General features: G+C 36.8%; 2 protein-coding genes across 4 annotated transcripts in view; one reads left to right on the plus strand and one right to left on the minus strand.

Annotated features, from left to right (window-relative positions):
- Positions 1-5,669, plus strand: part of GAS6 (growth arrest specific 6) — a 59,376-nt gene extending 53,707 nt beyond the window's left edge. Inside the window, exons 13-15 of the mRNA XM_039349136.1 lie at positions 1,583-1,755; positions 2,049-2,277; positions 5,146-5,669. Coding sequence (XP_039205070.1) covers positions 1,583-1,755; positions 2,049-2,277; positions 5,146-5,297 — 554 coding nt within the window. The 3' untranslated portion in view covers positions 5,298-5,669. The remainder of the gene's footprint in view (positions 1-1,582; positions 1,756-2,048; positions 2,278-5,145) is intronic.
- A 125-nt stretch (positions 5,670-5,794) lies between these two features.
- The window catches only part of TMEM255B (transmembrane protein 255B), a 59,865-nt gene continuing 43,606 nt past the window's right edge, over positions 5,795-22,053 (minus strand). For 2 of the 3 annotated variants that reach the window (XM_039349139.1, XM_039349137.1), the window contains 5 exons: positions 19,504-19,584; positions 16,118-16,203; positions 14,799-14,958; positions 11,656-11,799; positions 6,495-10,761 (listed from right to left, as the gene is read on the minus strand). In XM_039349139.1, the coding sequence (XP_039205073.1) occupies positions 10,600-10,761; positions 11,656-11,799; positions 14,799-14,958; positions 16,118-16,203; positions 19,504-19,584 (633 nt within the window). In that variant the 3' untranslated portion in view covers positions 6,495-10,599. Of the gene's footprint in view, positions 6,470-6,494; positions 10,762-11,655; positions 11,800-14,798; positions 14,959-16,117; positions 16,204-19,503; positions 19,585-22,053 lie in introns of those variants that run through there. The other variant, XM_039349138.1, reaches the window with a different exon arrangement.

Genomic DNA, 22,053 nt, shown 5'->3' on the forward strand with positions numbered 1-22,053 from the left:
AGATCTTCTCTGAGCAATAACATTGTTTTTAATTTCAATATTATGTTCAAATAGAAAGTAAAGAGATGTTGAAAGAAGAGCATAGACTTTTTTTTAAAAAAAAAAAATCTAAATTAGCAAATTACATCAGGTGCCAAATTTTTATATTGGCATTTTCCAATCATTTAGTGTAACATTTATCTTCTTAATGAACTGGTTTGAATCTGTTTTCTTTCTCTGCCTTAGTTTTACTGGGTTTTTAAATTCTTTGCTATGAGAAATAGTAAAGAAATATTTTGCATAAATAGATAAAAATAAGATATAGAAATACAAAAAGTTGGCAAGCTTTCTGTACTATTACACATATAATAATGCACTGAGGTAAAAATAGAACTGAGAACGGCTTTATTTCTTTGTTCTATTTTGTTTTGATTAGAAACACAGAATTAATTCCTGCAGCTCAAGATATGATTAGGGACCCTAAAGACTGACCCAGCAGATTGACCATGGTCTTGCAATCCAGATGTCTTGGTGATTTTAACTAGTCAAAGCAATCACAGTTCTTTTTATGAAATTAACAAAAGAGCTGTTAAAAGGAAGGAAATATTTTTTTTATTGAAAAGTTTTATTTAACTTTATTATTACAATACAATAACCCTCCCTCCCCTCCACCCAAACCCTCCCCCCCTCACTTCCCAGAGCTGATTACAGGGTTAAAAATAAGCAAACAAATTCTAACTAAGCTTATCCAACTATACCAATAACCAAATCCCTAAAATACTTTAACTCAAATACAAACAACTCCCAATTTAAACTATAAGTTAATCAAAAACTAAATGATACTTTCTAATCCCATATTTATTCTGTACAAAATTTATCCATCTTCTCCATACCGAGATGTATCTTTCTTGTGAATGATCCTTCAAATAGGCAGAAATTTTGGCCATTTCTACTAAATTAGAAACTTTAAATGATCATTCTTCTATGGTAGGCAAAGAATCTTTCCTCCAATATTGCCCAACCAATAGCCTTGCCACCATAATAAGATTCAACATTAAAATAGTTTCTTTAACATCACAATCTTCAATAATACTTAACAAAAATAATTGTGGTGTAAACTTTATCTTTCTATTAAAAATCTTCTGAATGTTTCACCAAATCTTAATCCAAAAAGCTTTTATATTTCTACACATCCACCAAATATGATAATAGGTTGCATCTAAGCAACCACATCTCCAACACTTAGGCTGTAAATTAGGATACATGCGAGACAATTTTTGTGGATCCAAATGCCATCTATAAAACATTTTATAAAAATTTTCTCGTAAATTTTGAGCCTGAGTAAACTTCACATTCCCAACCCAAATTGCCTCCCATGTATCTTGTAAAATCGGCTCTTGAAAATTTTGAGCCCATTTTAAGGAAGGAAATATTATAATATAACATAGTAACATAACATAACAATACATTGGCTAACTGAAGAAGATTTGATTATGGCCATTTGTTCCTTACCATGATTGAGAAAATCTTACCTACTGTTTGATTATTTGAAATGCTAAAAATAGTAGAGTATGCACTTAGCCCTCTGTTTCTCTTTCTGTAGCTTATCCATTTGATATCAATGAAACCAGGAAGCAGTGGGAAGTAAAAGTAAATTTTTTAATTCGTCCAGCCACAGATACTGGGGTGCTCTTTGCTCTTGTTAGCAATGAAGCAATAGTCCCCTTGTCAGTGGCTCTGATTGACTATCATTCCACAAAGAAGCTTAAGCAACAGGTAAACACACAAATATGTATTGAAATATTTCATGCATGTGTATGTGTAATTTCAATAAGGAGAAACTTTTACATTATTGAACAGTTGCATAGATACTAATTCATATTAATAAATGAATTGTGTTGTGATTAACTATAAAACTATATTTTCAGAGATTTCTGGGAGAGGGAATAGAATGGTTGTCCACTGCAGTTTATCTGTCATAATAACATCTTCAGTGTTTAATATTTTTTAGAAATACAGTAGACCAGTGTTTTATTAACATACTTTTTCTTTATTTCCTTGCTATACAGTTTATTATCTTGGCAGTGAAGAACATTGTAGTTTGCAGGCTGGCAGTAAGCATTTGTGACAAACAAGAGCACTTGGTGGACATCTCCATCAGCAATAGTCAGATGGTTTTGACCATGGATGGGACTGTAGGACAGAACGAACTAAGCCAGGCACAACTGGAAGATAACCTGTCTGTTTTAGATAATTACCTACAATCATCTGTAAAGACCTATGTGGGAGGACTGCCAGGTGAGTATTAAATGCTACATCCAGAATGCGTATGATCTGCTCATTAATAGAATAGGGGCCAACAAGGTGGCCTGTGAAAATAGGGACTTTTGCATCTTTTCTGTATGACTTTCTCAAGAACAAACCTTATTGATTTGTTTCCTTTTAATCACATTATAGTGTGTAAGTTGTATCCTTTGGGAAGTTAAGTAAACGAAGCACAACTAAATCTGATGATATTCTGATGAGGAAAAAATATAACCTCAAGCTGTCTTACGCCTGGTATTGAATAAAGAGCCACAAAGAAATAATTGAAAGTGAATATAAGATAGCATACAATATATATATTGTTCATGAAAGAGCAAATAATTTCCCCTTGAATGTTTGTCCATTATATTAGAGCTAACGATAGATTTCACCTCAAGGCTAGTTATTCTTTTGTATAATTGTAATACATGAATTCAGCCACATCAGATCATTTGGGATGCAGAAGCTGTTATTTGGCTGTTCATGCAATTAAATATATTCCAATAGCAAACATCATGATTTTCTTTTTATAATACCCAGGCAGTACACTGCGAGTTATTTACAGGAAATAGTCCAGAAATCTATTACAATTGCTGGATGTGCAGAGGTCATAAAAATACCACTCCTGATGCTTAGAGATGCTTTCATATGGTTGTCATCAAATGATCAGTACCTTCCACCACTGCCAAATATTTCAGTAGATATGTGATTATTTGGGATAGCTTACATAATGACTCAGAATTCTGAAATAGTTTACAAAGCATTTTCAAAATCCATACATGTTTATGGTTTCTATAATCATTTGGATTAAGACACATCTTAACCTTGATTACATTTGGTGACTCTTAGGGCTATGCAACCCTTTGGTACAAACTGAGGAAAGGTCCTAAGGAAGGACATAGCTGCTTTAAAGGGAATTTTTATTATGGTTTTTATTTTATTTTCATTATTTTTTCATTATCTATTTCATTATACACTTGGTCTATTCATTATCATTCATTAGTTTATTATGGTTCATCACACAGCCAGATGTAGAGACTAGTTTTAGCATTTTTGTCTATCTATTGAGTCCTTTCCAAGTTCCTGGCTAAGCAGATGTGGATGTTGATGGTGTTATACATATTGTCGCAGGATGTAAGCTATTCTGAGTAAAGTCGCTTTTTGCAATTGACTGATGGTGAATTTGTCAATGCTGATGGTGTTCAAGCAGTGCTCCATTGTTTTGGGATTGCACCCAAGATGCCTCTTACCATTGGTATTACCTTTGCTCGCTTTTTGCCAAGCAGTTTAACAACATACCGCATGGATGTAAAATTGAAGAGTGGCTAATATCTGGCAAAACCTACCTGATAATGAAAGATTGAGAAAAAGGGCTAGGACCAGGCAACTATAGGCCAATTACCTGTTTACCAACAACTTTCATATTACTAACTGGTGTAATACTGATGCAAGAGCGTGCAGCAGTTTGTAGAGAAATCCTGCAGAAGTGGAATGCAAATGTCAACTGATATCTGCCTTTCCTTGTGTTTTCTGCCCCACCCCATCCAAACATTAAATCACTCTGTTGTTTTTTCCAGCTAAGTAATATCTTCCTGATAAGTGCAAAGTTCTTCCTGATTCTTTCTGGATACCATCCAAGGCCCATAGGAGAAACTACATTCCATATGTTTCAGGGAGAGAAGAGAGAGTGCTATAGATAATGTTTCATATGAAAAGTATAGTTTTTTTTCTACTTTTGTACAAGGCATGTGGGGACCTGGTGGGGGGAGGGAGGTAGGCCCAAGGGCTGTGGGGATCTGAGGGCAGCAAGCAGAGCATGTGGTGTCTCGAGATGAGGAAGGTCTTGATATGCCCATAGCAGATGGGTCAGTGCCTGCATTAGGCCTCTCAGGGCTTCTCCCACTCCAGAGGCACTCCATGCTCCACTTAACGACATGCATGGTCATTTGACCTCTTCAGGGAGAGCAGGGGCGAGGGTCATTAACCAAGGTGATCCTGCTTAACAACCACCACAACATGCCCGTAACATCATAGGTTGAGGACCACCTGTTAGGCTAAAGCAGGGGTAGGCAACCCAAAACACTCAAAGAGCCACTTGGACCCATTTCCCTCCAAAAACAGACGCAGCAAAGGGAGGAGCCCCGCCCCAAAAGCTTTTCAGCTTGTCGGAGAACACCATGAGTCTACTCTTTTACACACACACACACACACACACACACACAAACACAGAGAGAGAAGCAAGGAAGCGCAAGTGCCTCTCTCTGTCTCTGTCTCTCTCTGCAAATGGCAGAGGAGGCTGGGAGCCATGGGGGAAGGCTCAAAGAGCCTCATGCGGCTCCGGAGTCGCAAGTTGCCGACCTGGGGCTAAAGCTTAATTGGCAGATGAGATCAAAGCCTTTTGTCTAAGAGAAGTGTCATCTACCAGAAGGGACAAAGCTGGTAAGATAGGGAACATACTTCAATCCATTCCCCCACCCTTTTCTACATATGGGATGTATATACAAAGAGGCAGGGCTTGGATTGTGAAGCTGCATCCATCACCTGGGGAGCTAAAGAATATTTTAAAAATTAAAGGGAAGATTTTGAGAGTAGAAGTGTAAGAAAACAGAATTCATTCTAGAATATAAGTTCTGGTTCTTCATTTGCAAAGGTGCTTTTTGTGAATATTTCCTTTCATAATGGGGCTCAAATGTTCATATAGCCATTATAAGATATGTGAACCACTTACACCATCAAAAAGAACAAGTCTTCTATATATTTTGAAATTAAGAAGAATGTGGAGCTTGGTAATAATGTTTATTGAAGTTGTCTAGTGTTTATTGAAGATGTTTTCCTTTGTTGTTTGTTTTAAAAACACCACAGATGTTCCTGTCACTTCAACTCCAGTTACTGCTTCCTACCATGGCTGCATGACGGTGAAAGTTAACAATCAAGCTCTGGATTTAGATGAAGCACTCCAAAAGACCAATGACATCACCTCCCATTCTTGTCCTCCAGTAGAAATTGGTCAATAGATGCCACTGCAACACACACAGAATTTTTGTATTCAACATATGTGCATTTCAGTTATAAATTATTCAGACTTCCAGCACTGCGTGTATAGTTCCCTTGAACACTGAAGTTATGTAGGATCTACTGAGTTAATTATTGAAATATTTCTTTGCTTGAGAGGATTTAAAATATGTAATATATTTGTAAATAGTTGAGAAGACTAATGTTAATAATCAGAAGTTGCAAATTGTTGTCTGAGGTGAGTAGTTGAGAGACAGTTTATGGTCGCTGGTAAATTAGTTTGTGTGGACTGGAAGATTAAAAATAATTCTGTATTTTTTTAATGCTGCTTCCTGACTTACAAAATATGAAAAAATAAATTTTTTGTTGAATTATATGATGCAAAGACAGCATTTACTTTAGCTGAACGTGGGCAAGTGAGATTTTAATATTTTTTCCCTTTCAAAGCTTAAGCTTAGCATTTGTGTTTTTCTATCTAATTTAAACATAATAAGTTTGGCTTTGGGTTTTAGAAAAATCTTTCAGGGCAAACAGCAATTACGGAGGGAATAAGGGACATTTAAATCCACATGTTCAATAGTTTCCATTCTCCTCTCTTGGTTCCTTTGGCTTTGTCAGAAGTATAATCTGTAATGGAAAATTAAGGCTTGTAAGCTAAAATCCTCATGCTAATGCTATTCTCACTTTGGATATAGTACAAACATATGGAAAAGCATAGGAAGAAATGCCCCACCATTTTCCTTTGGCTTCAAAGGGTGGTATGGATTTTAAACCTGTTTTTCTATTTATCTTTGGATAACCAGTTCCCTCAGCTCTCTGTCTCACAGTAACAAATGTAGACTTGACTTTATCCAGAAGAGTAGGAGGATCATGAAATACAAAAATAGTGTCTGTTCCAGCAGAAGCAGTTTAGGAACCATTTCCTGATGCTTGAAAGTTCATCATTTAAAGGAAGGAAGACCCAGCATTTAAGTTCAATTTTAGCCTCTACAGCGCAGAACACTCTCACTGGGGATGGCTGTAGTCATGTTCTGGATTGAACAAGTTTAAACAGATGAGCTCCAGCCTGCTTCCAACTTCTTTCATTCTGGGAATAGGGTTCTCCATGCCTCAAGTATTCCCTTTCAGTCTTCCTTTTTTCTTTCGCATATACCCAGTGGTTTTCTAGACTAACCTGGAATCCAATAAAAGATAGCAAAACAGATTGGCCTTATGAAGTCTTAATATGCTACAAATAACTACCCCATTAAGAAGTTAATTTAGAAAAAGTAACAAGCTTAGGCTGTCTTGAATTTTTATATAGCCCATGTCTATCCTGCTGTTTGTAACAACTTGCTGTTGTTTATTGAGATTATTTGTGTTATTTCAGAACATGTTTGCCTTTGTCTATGATTGGAAAGCTATTTGCCCCAGGACTTTTGCCTTTCTATCCCAACATAACAGCATTTCTTCAAATGTAGCCCACCAAAAGCTGAAAAAATATAGGAGTAAAGCAATATATTTTTTCTATGAGGGGGATAGTTACAAAGTAGTATCATATACTTGCATTATGTCACTATAACATTATCAGCAGCTTACTAATTGGATTGCTTGGCAAACTATAGAATAGCAGTATTGCATTGGAGAAGAAAGAGGTGAAGCTTAAGCTTTTGCAAAAACATACCTGTATATTTTTAGTAATATATGTGTAGCCCTCTGATTTATCACCTGCTATTGGATGCTTTTTGAGATTGGTTATCTTATTTATATCAAGTCACTTTGTGATGCTATTTTTTCCGTATATAAGAAGAGGCCCACAAAAACATTTTTAAAGGATTTTATTTAAACACATGGCATTTATCCTGCATTCATTCATCTGTTCACGTATTCTCCTTTCTTGCATGTACACAGACATGCCCACAAATATATATCACTATATATTTTTTTCTCCTTTCTCATTGAAAATATAGAGAGCATAACTGTATGTGTCTATTGGAGATACACTGGTAATATTTTCAACATGATTGGAAAAGCTACTATGATTGAGAGCATAAATCCTGTAACCAACCTCCAACTGAGCCTGAAATTTCACCATATAAGAGAATAGAACTTACTAATTCTAATATCTAACCCTATTCTACTTTGCTGGTGGTCTAGAATTTCTATCTCCTAATTTGCTCTTGGATGATGTAGATCTGGAACAGAGATGTGAAACCAGGGAATTCAGTCTTTTGAGATACTGACCTGGCTCAAATTTCAGTTATTATTTAAGCTCTTGGTATACAAGACAATGAACTTTTCCAGTTTTTTTTCATTATCTGCAAGTACAGTATACAATGGTGTTGATTAATTTACACTCTCTGAGCTACCCTTCAGCTGGTTGGGTTGATTTTAGTCATCTCTTGGAAGTGTCACATTACCTATAGTACTTCAGATAGCTTTGAAAAATATCAGTCTGTATTCTGTAGTAGATAGGAAGCTAAGTATTGTCACCAGAGTTGAATTTTTCTTCTTATAGGCATTCTGCCCCAAATCTAGCTTTTTGTTTTTTCAGATTTGTTATATTGGATCAAGTATCATTATATAAAATACCTCACATATTATATGGGTTCCTGTCTAGTCCCAAGCAGATTCCAAGACTTTTATTAATCATCTTACTTTAGGAACTAGACTACTGAAATTTCTTTTCCCAGAACTACACCCTATCTAGGAATGGACATTGCCCTCTGTATTGATTTGTTCAGTGTGGTCAGAAATATCTAAAAGCACTAAATTATTTAATTATAAAATAGTTTTAATTGTCCCAAATTACTTCATTCTAAAAATATTTCCACTGCCTCTTCATGCAATGGAATTGTTACTCGGTTAAAAATATGTTTAAAGCAAATAATTTAGAGAACAAGTCCCAGAATGCCCATTATATCAGGTCAAGCATGTTTGGAATCAATAGAATATTTGCAGCTCAGGGTTGAAATGAGAGATCCTTAGTGTTCTCTGAGCTTGGTTTTTTTCTACAAATCAAGAAAACAACCTTTTCTTGTTCTGAAATGTTCTTAGTTGTAATGAGTTCAGAATTGACTGCATATCATAGATCAGTGTTTCTCAACCTTGTGAACATTAAGATGTTGGACTTTAATTCCCAGAATTCCTTAGCCAAGTGGCTGGGGAATTCTGGGAGTTGATGTCCACACATAAAGTTCATAAGATTGAGAAATACTGTCAGATAATTCAGCATTTTGAAATTTTAAAATGTTTAAATTATGGTGTTAGGTGTTATTATGCAAATTAAAAAGAGAAAAGCAAGCATATATCTCCTCATTTAGATTATTCAGAGAAATATTACTGTAGATTATAAATATATAACAATATAGGAAGAATGGCTGGTAATACTACTATTGAGGATATTTGGGGAATACAATACAAAATACATTTATTTCTTCAGGACTATAATTTTAAATAACTTTTTTTCCCCAAAACCAATCCTTTTTATTTCAGATTGTGCATATATTTTCTCAGCCAGCACTGTTTATTGTGGATAATGAAATAGAAGAGGATTTTGCAAGCCCTGATAACTTCCTAGGAGAGGTGTACTGATTAAGGCATCAGGCTGGAAATTGGGAGAGTGTTGAGTTCTAGTCTACCTCTGGCACAAAGCCTGCTTGGTGATCAGGAGCCAGTTGTTTTTTCTCATATCTAGGAAATGGCAAACCACTTCTGAAGGAAAACCTTTGCCAAGAAAACTGCAGGAACTTTTCCAGGAAGTTTCTGAGAATTCCACAATTGTGTGGAAGAAAACAAAACCCTACTATTGCTGTATCCCCTATGGCAGGGGTCCCCAACCCCTGGTCCGTGGACTGGCACCGGGCCACGGCATGCCAGAAACCAGGCCGCACAAACAAGCAAAGCCCCATCCATGGGATGCAGGCAGCACACAAAACCACACCCCCTCCGGTCCGTGGAAAAACCTCCCCACAGAACCGGTTCTTGGTGCCTAAAGGTTTGGGGGCCTCTGCCCTATGGCCTTCTGAGACGTTGACAACATGAGTGTTTTTAAGCTAGGAACAGGCAACGGGGAGAAGGAACTCTGTCCAGCCTTTTCAAAAGTTGTTGAACCTCAAATCCTCCTCTTTCCCAACAGATTCTTTTTACAATGTCCTTTTTGTGCCCAATTATTAATTGGCTGAATCTGCAATATGCAGAAAGTAATAACTTTATTTCCAGCAGTATTAAGTCCTAAGCAACACAAAAACTATTCAGACAAGGAGAACAAATCCAAATATTTAAAATATATTTCATGTTTCAATATAGTACCTTGGGGTGGGGAAGGAGAGGAACCTAGATCATAATCAAGGATTAGATTATTTATCTCTCCTTTTGATAAAATGCATATCCTGAAAATATGAAAAACATGTACATAATATTTTATTGTAAAATAACTACCACAATCTTTTGGAACATATCTTTACCCAAAATAAGATATTGAATAAGCAGAAAAACAGAGAAACATCTGAGCTATATATATGCTCAGAAATATCTAAATAAATTTAGGTAATTTTTTACTAGACATAAATCACCGAATTGTCAATTTTGGATAATAAAATGAAAAGATTGCATTCCTTGGGGTTTGTTATTAGAAAGTTAAACCACATATGAAACAAATGTGTATCTGCCTTGCTAACCTATTGCGGGTGGCTGTAGGGATAATATTAGAATATTCTTATTTTGGTTTTAACTAACCTTATTTATTACTATACCTGATCCTGAATACAACTCAGTATAGTTCTGGCTTAGGAAAATTGGGCAATTTGATTTGGTCTGCATTTTAAAGGAAAAGTAATTGAATGCATATCTCAGATTACATTATAGTTTTGGGAGTCTGCTCTTCTCTGGATATTGTAATACAAATCTCATGTCACAAATTGCATACGAATATATAGGGAAAATATTTATAGAAATGACTTATTGAAAGATGCGTATGTCATTTTTCTGGCATTTTTTTCTTAATTAGGAGGAATTAATAGAAGTGGACATAAATCTCACATGCAGTCACTTGTGACTCTGTCAGAGAAGGTATCTCTGTTGGGGTAAAAAAAAATTGCTTGATATTACTGGGAATAACCCATTAACCAATTGACATTGATTTTATGGACTATTTGCTTACATTCACACTGCCCATTTTCCATTCTGACACTGAGACTTAAAATGGGGAAATACAATGCCACACAAAATGACATTAATGAATGGAAGCTAACCTAGTCAGCACACATTGATCTCACTGCCAAAGCTATTTTTCTTTTGAAAAACGGGTGGATAATAATCTGTTGGCTATGGTACGTACGGTGGAGGCTTTTCACCTGACAAGAAATAGGCTGGTGTGTATAATGGAGGAGCATTAGGAGGCACCCCATGGTTACAGCTGGTCTGAGAAGGTGGCTGGGGGTCATCAGCTACATCAGTAGACGAAGATGTTGGGAAATTGCCGTTAGGCTGCACCAAGACAAAGAGAAACCTTACAATGAATGAAGTTGAACTGTAAAACTGTATTTAAAATGTATGTTGATATACTTCATAATTTCTAAGCCCCAAATTCTGCAATGTTTTACACACACATATGTACCTACTTCAACCTACAGTCATTCTCAAGTCTAAGCCATAGTTGTTGTTTTTTTTAAAAAAAACAAGTTTTTTTTTAAAAAAATTATGTAGTAAACAAAAGGAAGGAGTGAGACACCTTTATATATAATGAAGCACGGTTTGAAAATATTTTTAAGTGGATAAATCTTTGGTTATTTTAATTATATTTTATTGTGATATTTAAATCCAGAATCCCAAGCTTCTGGTTAGTTTTGTGTTGGCCCAATTGTCTATTGCCAGAAGCAATAAAGCAAACAAACAAGCATATGCTTATCTGCAGGAATGACTCTGTTTGTTCTTGCCTTGTCCAAGGACCTTTATTGGTAAAGTAACTCTTGGCTTAACACTATCTGTAAACATTGTCTGTGTTAGCTTTCAATATCAACAAAACTCTGATTTATTTGCTCTGTTTTGATTCTTTGTCTGCACAAACCCATTTCTGTTGACTTTATAAATCAGTGTTTTTCAAGACTAGCAACTTTAAGATGTGAGGACGTCAACTCCTGGAATTTCCAACCAGTCTATTCAAATGGTTAAGCTTGAGAAATGCTAATATAAATCTTAACATATTCCTTATAACACACACCTGAAAAGGTGCTCTTTTGTCCACCTGGTATTCATTACATAGGCCTGGATTAGAGTAGCCAATATGCACCCATTGATTCACACACAAAATTCCCCATTATAAAAGCAATCCAGAATGCCACTGTGAACACCAGATGTCTTGGCACCCCTCCTGTACTCTACCTGAAGGGGAAGGTGATAGGTAGGATAATGAGGAACAGAAGCTGCTGAAGGACAAAATCCAGCATATGTCAAGATCTGCTGAGCAGGATTGTAAAGGATCTGTGGTGGTGGAGCAGAGCTGAAAGCAATTTGGGAAACAGGCACCTGCAGTGGCAAAAGATAAATCAATTTTACTTCCTCTCCAAGTCTGATTTCAATACTGAATATTTTTTCCCTTGATACATTAATCATACCTTCCCAAATAATATGCTATTCCATTTATATAGATGGGCAAATGAAAGGTTTTTTAAAAGAGAAATAAATCTTTCTTTTACCCGATTTAAAAGTCCACTATTTTGAAAACAAGCCTGCTTTTATTTGGAGCTTGTAAAATGAGCTAGTAATGGGAATGGCAAGTTCTCTTTCCCAAGGCCGCAAAAATTCACACAACACTACAGGACAGCAAAGAGTTACAGCAAAGCTTGATAGCTTTAAGATTCACTCTGGGAGAGGAATTCTGGAAGTTAAAGTCCACCATCTTAAAGCTGCCAAGGTTGAGAAACAATGAGTTAGAGCGTTCTGTAGGCCAACATCTAGCAGAAAAATTCTGATTCATTCAGGTGACTTTTGAACATTTGTTTCTAGTTGCTAGTATAATTCAACCTTTTGTGTTCTATTCATAGGGGCAAAAAGAAACATTAAGACATTGCTTCAGGCGTAGGTTAGGGAATTGCAACTGCAGTCAGATTTGAATATTACGGGGGGGGGGGGTGGAATTTGGCAACTGCTTTCTGCCAAGAGTGAATTTTTATATAAAAAGTCCGACTCAGTACTGCATGACTGCTTTAAGTTGCCTTTCTTTCAGTTGCCTAGCAAATCTTGATTTGTGTTTCAAACAGTCATTTATTTCCATGCCCAACTTTGGAAGTATAAAATTGTCCACATTGATAATTGCATGAGAATTAGTTACAAGCATAACATTGTCAAACCTTTGAATAAAAGTAAAGTCTGATAGCTTGGTATACAATGCCAACCAAAAGAGCAAGATATTTCTGTAAGCAATCATGTTTTATTTAACAGCCCAACATTCATGTTAATTACATTGTTGGCACAGTCAGTTCTAGAAGATAGCAATGCAGGCATATTCCATGGAGGATAAAACGTTATGAGCAGCAGACAATTATGATGTAATGTTAAATTGTATTAGAATTGTATGTAAAACTGCCAAGAAGAAGCTCAGAAGGATATATATACACCTATGTTTCCTCCAAAATAAGATCTATCCCGAAACTAAGCCCTAGCTTGATTTTTGGAGGTGGGCCTAATATAAACCCTACCCCTAAATAAGCCATAGTTAAGTCCCCACCCACACACCCGCCTCTTCCCTTTCACTCCACTTCCGAGCCAGACTGCCATGCTACGGAGGATGGGCAGGGGAAGTGCAGTCACTTTACCTGGTCCCCTCCACTGTTTTGGAGCCAGTGGGGAGCCATTTTTATTTATTTTCTTTTTCACATTTACTTCACTACATTTTTGAACGTACTTCTTATTTTAAAAAAATACAACCAGCAGAGAACACATTATAAATTTTAGCATATTTACATAAAGATGACAGATAGTTAGAAGCATGTAGTAGATTAAACTTCTAATAAGGCTATGTGTATTTTCCTTTCAAATTCCAAATACTGCATAGCTCTATTACACAATGGCATGGGATTGTTACAATTCCTTAATTTTTATTTCTAAAAAAAGGAATTGCCTCAAAGCACTAAAAATCTTTTGAGTTTTCCATAGGAACTATTCATCCAAATGTCATGAATGCTACAAAATAAAGATGAGAGGCATAACTTCAAACAGAAGTTGAAGTTGGAGGGAAGATACAATATAAAGCTAATGCACTGTCTTGTGTCTGACCTGTTTTTTTTTAACTCCTTGCCCCCCCCCCCAGCAGAGAAATTGCTTAAACAAGCTATCACTTTCTGAGCCGCTTTTCTTTACAGGATAGCGCTTCCCTAAAAAAATGCTAACCACAAGACACTCCGCTCTGTAACCTTAGTTGATTAGAACACTGCCCCACCACCCTTGTGTTGCTATCTGAAATAATCAGTTTCACACTAATGTTTTCTTTGGCCTCCTAAGCTACTCACAGAAAACAAACCAGGCAAAGAACAGCATTAGCGCATTGCTTTGTTTTCAAGATATATTCCTCACTGTTTGACCTTACTCTCTTGTAATCCCTTCTTCTCCAATGAATGTACAGTCTTCTTGCTAATTATTCTAACACTGAGATGACATTAGAAAGGGGAAGTGAGGAAAATGGCTATATGTTTTGCCCCTTTATACAGTTTCTTTGTGATTTGTGTTCCAGAAATCTTCCCCTCCATTTGGGTGCACTTGACTATTTGGGGCCAAATCCTTGACCCCCAAATGCTGTGAGTATATTCAGTAAAACAAATATTAATAAACTTTTTTCAAGATTTATTATCATCCTGACATCTCCCTTAATGTTTTCATTCTTAAGTATCCATCTTACAAATTATAAATTAAGCATTGATGCACAGATTATGGCAACACACGTGCAGCATCTCTAAGCTATCATAAGATGACAAGACCTGCCTCAAATTGTACTTCTTTCATTAGTCAAATTATAACTGATACTATTAACCATTTAATCAGTGACAGAAATGAAACTTGCTTCATTTGGTTTTGGTTTCATGGTTTCATGGTTTCACTTCAGATCTATGAAGTATCTCATGAAATCTATCCTTAAAAATTGTTTTTAATGCATCCAGAACACAAGGAAGTGACTCAAAAAGGTAAATGTCCTTGAGGAAAGTAACAACTAATCACATAGACATTGTTGACAAGAAAACAATATGAACACAGTCTATCCATGGTCACTAAGATTAGATTTAATTTTAAGGTGGCTTTATATTTATAATCCCTCCAGGGAGCCATAAAGCACACACCATCAGCAACTCTTTAATTCAACCACATATTTTTCCTTGGCCACTTCAGCCGTCCCAGGAAAACAGGCCTCTAAGGAGGGATGTATGAGTATAAAGTGCATGCCATACTTACTCTGGGTTCAAGTCCAAAGTACTGCATATTCATATTTTATTTTGCCAGGACATCAATTGCCATCAATTGCAGGTAAGACTTACCACATCTTTAAAGGCTCCAAGAATGGCTGCTGTGATTATGCCAAGGAACAAGCCAATGATGTTCAAGATGGTGGATGACCAAAGCAGTCGATAGAGGTGAACCACATCCTGACAGCTGCTCACACCAAGGAATTCATAATAGCTGATAGAGTGTTCAGAGCTGGAAACAGGATATTAGAGTTTTAGCACCTGATGAAAAGCAAAATGGTGCCATTCCAATCTTGTCCCTTCTGTCTTAATAGTAGTCAGACTGTACTAACTCCTTCTTTTCCTGCTCCTCCAACAATAGCTCTCAGTAAATTGACAAGAGGCCTAGGTTTAAAAACTATAACAAGGTGCTAGATATCATGATTTTTTTTCTAAGACAAATACAAAGAACGTGAAAACATTTGTAGTTTTAAGGAGGAATACACTTTTTTAAAAAATCCATATTTTTACTCTGGAAAACATTGTATAGTTAAATCCTTGTTATCATTATGCTCTTGTGATCTCTTTTCTGGATTACTGAAATGCGCTCTACATGGGCTGCCCTTGAAGAGCATTTACAAGTTTCATCTGGTGCAGAATGCAACAGCGCAAGTAGTAAATGCTGCCAGTTATTCAGTACATGCACCCCAATACTCTGTGAACTACAGTGGTTACCAATGTGCTTCCAGGTGTAATTCAAGGTACTGGTTGTCATTTTTAAAGCTATTTGTGGTTTGGGATAGGGTACTTGAGGAACCATCTCTCCCCAATTGTTTCTATTCATCTGATCTGGTCAGGCAGGATGGGCATGCTTCAGCTCTTGTTGAATAGAGTATGCTAGTTGGCGAACCTAGAAGACTTGTCTTTTCTGAGGTAGCCCCCAGGAGATGAGGATGGCTCTAAAGACATGTTTCTATGCCTGGGGTTTACAGGGTGCAGGAATCGGCGTATTGTTTGTGCTAGTGATTTTAGTTGCTTATATTTCAAGCCTCCCCTTGTTCAGGAGCTCATGATGGCCTACATTTATCATCTATCATCTACTATCTATCTATCTATCTATCTATCTATCTATCTATCTATCATCTGTCTATCTAGCAAATTTATATGGCTGCACATCTCACAAAAAGCAACTCTGGGCAGCATACAACAAAGTTCCCTTCTGCTCCTCCATAGCTACCCTATGATAGGTTGGTCTGAGGCAGTGGTCCTCAACCCTTCTGAATCCATGGACCCAGCTCCTGTGCATGTACAAATGAAGCTTTACACACTCATCCACCACTTGCATCATCTAGTTCCCAACGGGCCATAAACTGGTACTGGGGGTTGAGGACCCCGGTCTAAGAGATACTTACTTTTCACAGTTATATAAATCACAGCAGTAACACGTATTACTTTTCACTTTCAGCTGGCATTTGTTATTTAAGGCATAACAGGTCACCTGTGTAAAGAGAAGGCAACTGATATTTATTAGTGCCACCTATTGCACCAGAGTATTGCTGAACCTCTTTTTATATGGATGGGCAACCAGGAGCCACTGAAAGCTCATTAAAAAAGGGCTGCCAAATTTGCTTTCAGTGTGCTTGAATAGGGTTGTCCTTCACCAGAACAGAAAGGCCTTCTCTTGCCCCACAGAAATCCTTTCCTCCTCCCAGCAGGTAATATCCATCCAAGACAAACAAACCTGGCCAAGCTAGTCACCTGGACCTCACTAATGTATCAAATATAGCAGATGAAAAGGCAGGGCTGCAGAACAATCTGGATTCTTAGATGAGTTCCCTGTTTATCTCTGGTTGAACTGTAACTCCCCAACATGTTTCCTGGCTGCTTGGATGGCTGCTATTGTTCCTGAGAACACAATTTATAATACCAACAGCACGGCAATGCCCAAAACACACAGAAAAGCCTGTTAATAGAGGTGTGCGTGTGTGTGCGTTTGAGATATTCTTGTATCTTGGTGACTGCTGGACTAGTCTCTGCAGTTTTCTTGGCAAAATTTCAGAAATGGTTTGCTGTTATCTTAGGAAAGAAAGAGAATGGCTGCTCTAAATCATCCAGTTGACTTTGTGCCTAAGACAGGACTAGAACTTACAGTCCCCTGGTTCCAGCCTGATGCTTTAACTCAAGGTCAATTTCAACTCCCAGAGTTCTTAGTTGCTAAGGTTAAGAAATATTATCTTAAGCACTATACCAGACTGGCTCCTGATGAATAAAGGTGTTCAGAGAAGTTTTATATAAAGCAGTGCTTTTTTTGTATATATATAAAAAAAAGGTGCCGGAACTCACACGTCATACAACCCGCCTTGCCTATCCTATAAGGTTCCATCCCAAAAAGGTGCTGGAACTCCGTTCTGGGAGTTCTATGACAAAAAAAGCCCTGTATATCTGTATGATATACTGAGGATAAGGGGACTTTGATCCACTGAAATCTGTGTGATAATAAGCTACCCAGGAGAGGTTGGGCTTCCAACTATTGAACTATCAAATGCTAAACTGCCCTCTGTTAGAGATGCTTTAAGCAGAATCCTGCCCTGAGAGGGCTTGGCCTATACAATTCTACAATTCTAAGAGTCCAGGGGTTCTCAGCCTTGGCAACTTTAAGACTTGTGGACTTCAACTCCCAGAATTCCTCAGCCAGCTTTTGAAGTCCACAGGTCTTAAAGTTGCCAAGGTTGAGAACCCCTGATCTATGCCATTACACAATTTATTATCATATATCCTTGAAACTGTTAACCCTTGCTTTTTAGAAAGGAAAAAAGTGATAGGAAGAATAAAAAGTATAATATTTTATTTCAGAACTGAGATATAATCATCAGCAATGTTGGCCAATGAAGAAACAAGGATGCAGCTGAGGACCTTATTGGTGGGAGAAAAAATAGGGAAGAAATGAGGAAGGGGGAGCATTTACAGCGTCTGTTGTTTTATTTTTATTTTTTAAAGTCATCCAATTTCAATCAGTGGGAAGAAATAAATGAACGCTAGATCTGAGCTGCTCTGAGTAGCTTTGAAAATGGTGCATATTTCACAGACACTGCAAAATCATTTCTGTGTGACAAAGTAGGAGGATAATAGAATAAGAAGGATGTGCAAAACTTCAAATTCCATAAGAAAAATTAATAACATAAATGAATTGCATGGAGATAAGCAAGTCAGAATAAATCTATATAACTGCTTTTCAAAGATGCAGGTATGTCTGCAAGTTATAGTTTAAAAAAGTCAAGATGGTAGTTGTGATGTCCAGACAAGGCATAGAAAAATTGGCACTGCATTAATCAGATTGTTGTAGCCACCATGTTGATTTTTTCTTTTTTACAATCCTGAAAGTTTTAAACAAGGAGCAAGAAAATTAAGAACGATGATGGTGAAACAATAGCAGTAGAGAAACAAAAAATGTGAAACATCTTCAGATATGTTCTGAGTTTTGATGTTAGACTTCAGGGCTCCTCAGACAAAACCCACTGGCTGCCCAGCCAAAATGAGTAGGAACATAAGGGAAATTGTCAGTTTTCAGAATGGCAGATTCTGTTCATTGCACTGGTTTCCATACTTGTGAATAGTTAAGCATGCAACAAAAACTGTCTGGATAAGTAAAAATCCTAACACTGCTAGAAATCAAAGGGGCAAAGTGAGGAGAGACGAATGGTGAAAGTAGCATTCCATCAATGTAATGCAAGTTCCCAAAAATTCCAATTTTCAGAAATAGATGGTACCTAAAATCAATATTTAAAAGAGAGGAAAATAACAACACCAACAAAAAAACCATAAGAGAGCTATAACTGTGAGATCTAGTTTAGTCTAGTGATTAAGGTACCAGGCTAGAAAACAGAAGACTGTGAATTCAAGACTTGCCTTAACCATGAAAGTCAGCTGGATGACTATGGGTCAGTCACTCTCTCTTGCAATCCAACCCACCTCACAGGGTTGTTGTGTGGAAAAAATAGAAGGGGAGAATATGTTTGCTGCCTTGAGCTATTTGTAAAAATAATAGAGGCAAACAAATAAACTTCAGAAGTAGGGTGCAGCCAGAGAATTAAACATCAATATATGTAGAATTCCTTTGCTTTTTCCAATAGTATAGAAGCAGAATATGTTGTTCAAAGTAGATGAAAAATATGCAAACATGTTAAAGAGGCCTTAACTTTATTTCTCAGAAAACAGCAGTTCATTGAATAGGTTAAGTTTAGATTCTCTCCTGGGCTTCTTTTCCCCCCACATCCTATTTTTGTTTTGTTTATGTGGATGGTTCCTTTATTCAATAGGCTGGAAGTATACTCTGCCAAAACAAAACAACAACAAAGCTCCAGAGAGTAAAGGAACCAAAATTTTACTTAAGCCCCAGGATTGTGTCTGATTGTTCCTGTCCTTGGCTGAAGACCATCACTCCGAATAGAATCTGCAGACATTGTCAGGTTATTACAATTAAAAGTTGAGGTTTGGGGGCCAATATAAATCATCAGCTATTAAGGTAGCTTGGGTACATCTGACAGAATGTCATTTCGCACAAACATCCACAGGAAAAGAGCAATGGCATTTTCCAACAAATAATTTATGTAACAAGAATGGAATGAACTTCAGTTCCAAAGCAAATATTCTTGCCACACATACAATAGCATTTCTATGCTGCCAAAATACAGAAAATAAACCTCCAGTGATTGAGCCCTGAGATTAAAAAAGTCACCTTGTAAGTCACCTTTCCATGTACTGTACAAAGCTAGATCTTAATCTAACAATAATAGCTTACCTCTGTCTGGTAGGCATCAAATAAGTATCCGATTCCACTTGTATAATACTGGCACCTTTTAGTATATAAAGGTCTAGGTTCCTAGAAGAACAGAAAGAAGAAAAATGAAGAAGAATTAAAAATGTGCTTTAAGTTACATTACAGATCTATATTTACTTCCCCTATGCAGCTAAGCTCTGGGAGGTTTTAAGTGAAATCCAGATACAATCCAGATAATTTTGAACTTTGTCAACTATTTCTTCTTCAGTATGCATTGATTTGCTTGGAAATTAATTATAGAGTTGACTCAATTTAACAGAACAGAATAACAAGAGTTAGAAGGACCTTGGAGGTCTTCCTGTCCAACTCCCTGCTCAAGCAGGAGACCCTATACTGTCCAATCTCTTCTTTAAAAATCCCAGTTTTGTCAGGAAATTTTATTTTTGAAAAAATAACTGTACATATTTAAAACAGAAGTAAGTCAAACAATGGACCATGCATTAATGTTTGGAAGGTTATAGCAATACATGCTTGGATCAGATTTCTCAGAACGTAGAAAAGAAAGGAATAGTTTTAAAATGACTGTTCTGTGCCATTACCATTTAATGGCACAACAAATTAGTTCACTCCCCTTCTCCCATCAAATTCTTCCAAATCTCTGGAGCAGTTCTGAGGGCGCTTCAACACAGGAGGCAGGAATTAAGAAGAGCACCCAAGAAGAGGAAAATATCATGGGATCTGCCCTCAAGTTATTTTTCTGAAATGTTTGGTGGTTTGCAATCTTCCCTTGAGCCCTTTGGCAATTAATAGTGTTTGAATCTATATAAGATAGCATCTCTTATGCTATCACATCAAGGGTACTTTAAATTATATAGAAACCATTGTCTGCCAAAGCAGATAAAAGAACAAAAGGTCAGTTTCTGCTTTTGGCCCACAGCAGAAAGATAGCAAGCTCTCATTGTTGCATTTTTACATTCTCATTACTTGTTTCTGAGCATGCCAGTTTTCTTTACCACAGTGCCTTTCAACTCAAGTAATATTTCGAAGGTAGCAGTTTGATAAAATCTAGAGTACAGTTATATAAATATCCCTATTATTGAGTTATTTTGGAAGATCTGGATTTATGAACCAGAACTAACACTGATCCCTTTTGGCTTTGGTAAATTGTAGAAGACTAGTCAAGTACGTTAGAAATCTATGATTACTGAAACTTACATGTATAGTCAACATAAAAGATGCAGATAAAAAGGAAACAGGTAAACAATACCAGATATAATTCCATTGTAGCTGTTTTTGTTAAACCACTATTATGCCTTGGAGGATTGACCAAGACATTTTAATGTTTACAAAGAAAAAAATATAAAACTACAGCAAATATAAAAAAACCCGAATAAAATAGAAATAAACCTAACCCCAGCATATATGAAAGCCAAACATTAAAGTGCTCAATTATTAATATCCATTATTAGTTATTCTATTTTATTTTTGTTTGATAGATTTTTAGTTTTTGAATTATGAAAATTAGCAGCTACTGAAATCTCTTCACACTGAAAACCAAGATATGATAATACATTAAGTAACCATAAATATATTTATGTCCTTGAGTGGAATTAGGCTCGTCCAAGAAATAATACCTGACATGGCCATTGTTTTAATGGCTCAAACAGGAGATGGTTCAGTTCAGTCTTTGAAAGACAAACTTCACCCCAGATTCCTTGGAAGAATCACTGTATAGTTTCTGTGAACATTTCTAATTGTGAAAAAATATTGATGGGTGTGCAAGTCCTCAGTGTCTTTTATTTAGAAAGTGATCATTTCAGATTTCAGATTTGTTTTGTGACAAAATTATTGCCAGCTTTTTAACAGGAACACCATAATTTCCATCCAGTTTGGTTGACAATTTCCATGAATATAATATTAGGCATTTCCTTTGTAAAGTATCAGAGAGAAAGATTTGGATGTTCAAAACATACAAAGAAATGGTTCTGGGGATTGAGGAAATAAAAAACAGGATACAATCATTGATTAGAATATATGGAAGTGAATCCAACACAGCATTAAGCATGTTGTGTATAGTTTTACAAAAAGCTTACTTCTATCCCTTTTACTCAGTAAATTCATATCCCTCCAAAGATAATACTGGATTAAGGCCCTGCTACTTCTCTTTTCTAAGAATGCCTGTTTCCCTGAAAACACAGCGTACTGTGTTTTTTGTCTCCAAAAGAGGCACTAGCAGTGGTGGGATTCAGCCGGTTGGCACCAGTTCAGCAGAACCGGTAGTCAATTTTTTGTTGCCCTGGGCCAGAATGGACTTCTGGACTTCTGGTTGTTCACGTATTTGAATCCCACCACTGGGCACCAGGTCATATTTGCAGGGGGGGGTCTTTTCCATGGTCTCACTTTGTAGCAGCGGCACTGACAGTCCTGCCCAGCTGGCCCACTTCTTCTGAGGCCACTTGCTGCTACTCGTGCACTTCACCCATGAACTCCATTTTGCCCTCAGAGGCCTTCAGGAAATACCTCTGCAGCTGAGAATGGAGCTCATGACTGGCGTGCACAGCGCTCCTTCCA

The sequence above is a fragment of the Crotalus tigris genome, unplaced genomic scaffold, assembly GCF_016545835.1.
Source record: "Crotalus tigris isolate CLP2741 ecotype Arizona unplaced genomic scaffold, ASM1654583v1 scf7180000018227.753833, whole genome shotgun sequence".
Classification (NCBI taxonomy): Eukaryota; Metazoa; Chordata; class Lepidosauria; order Squamata; family Viperidae; genus Crotalus; species Crotalus tigris.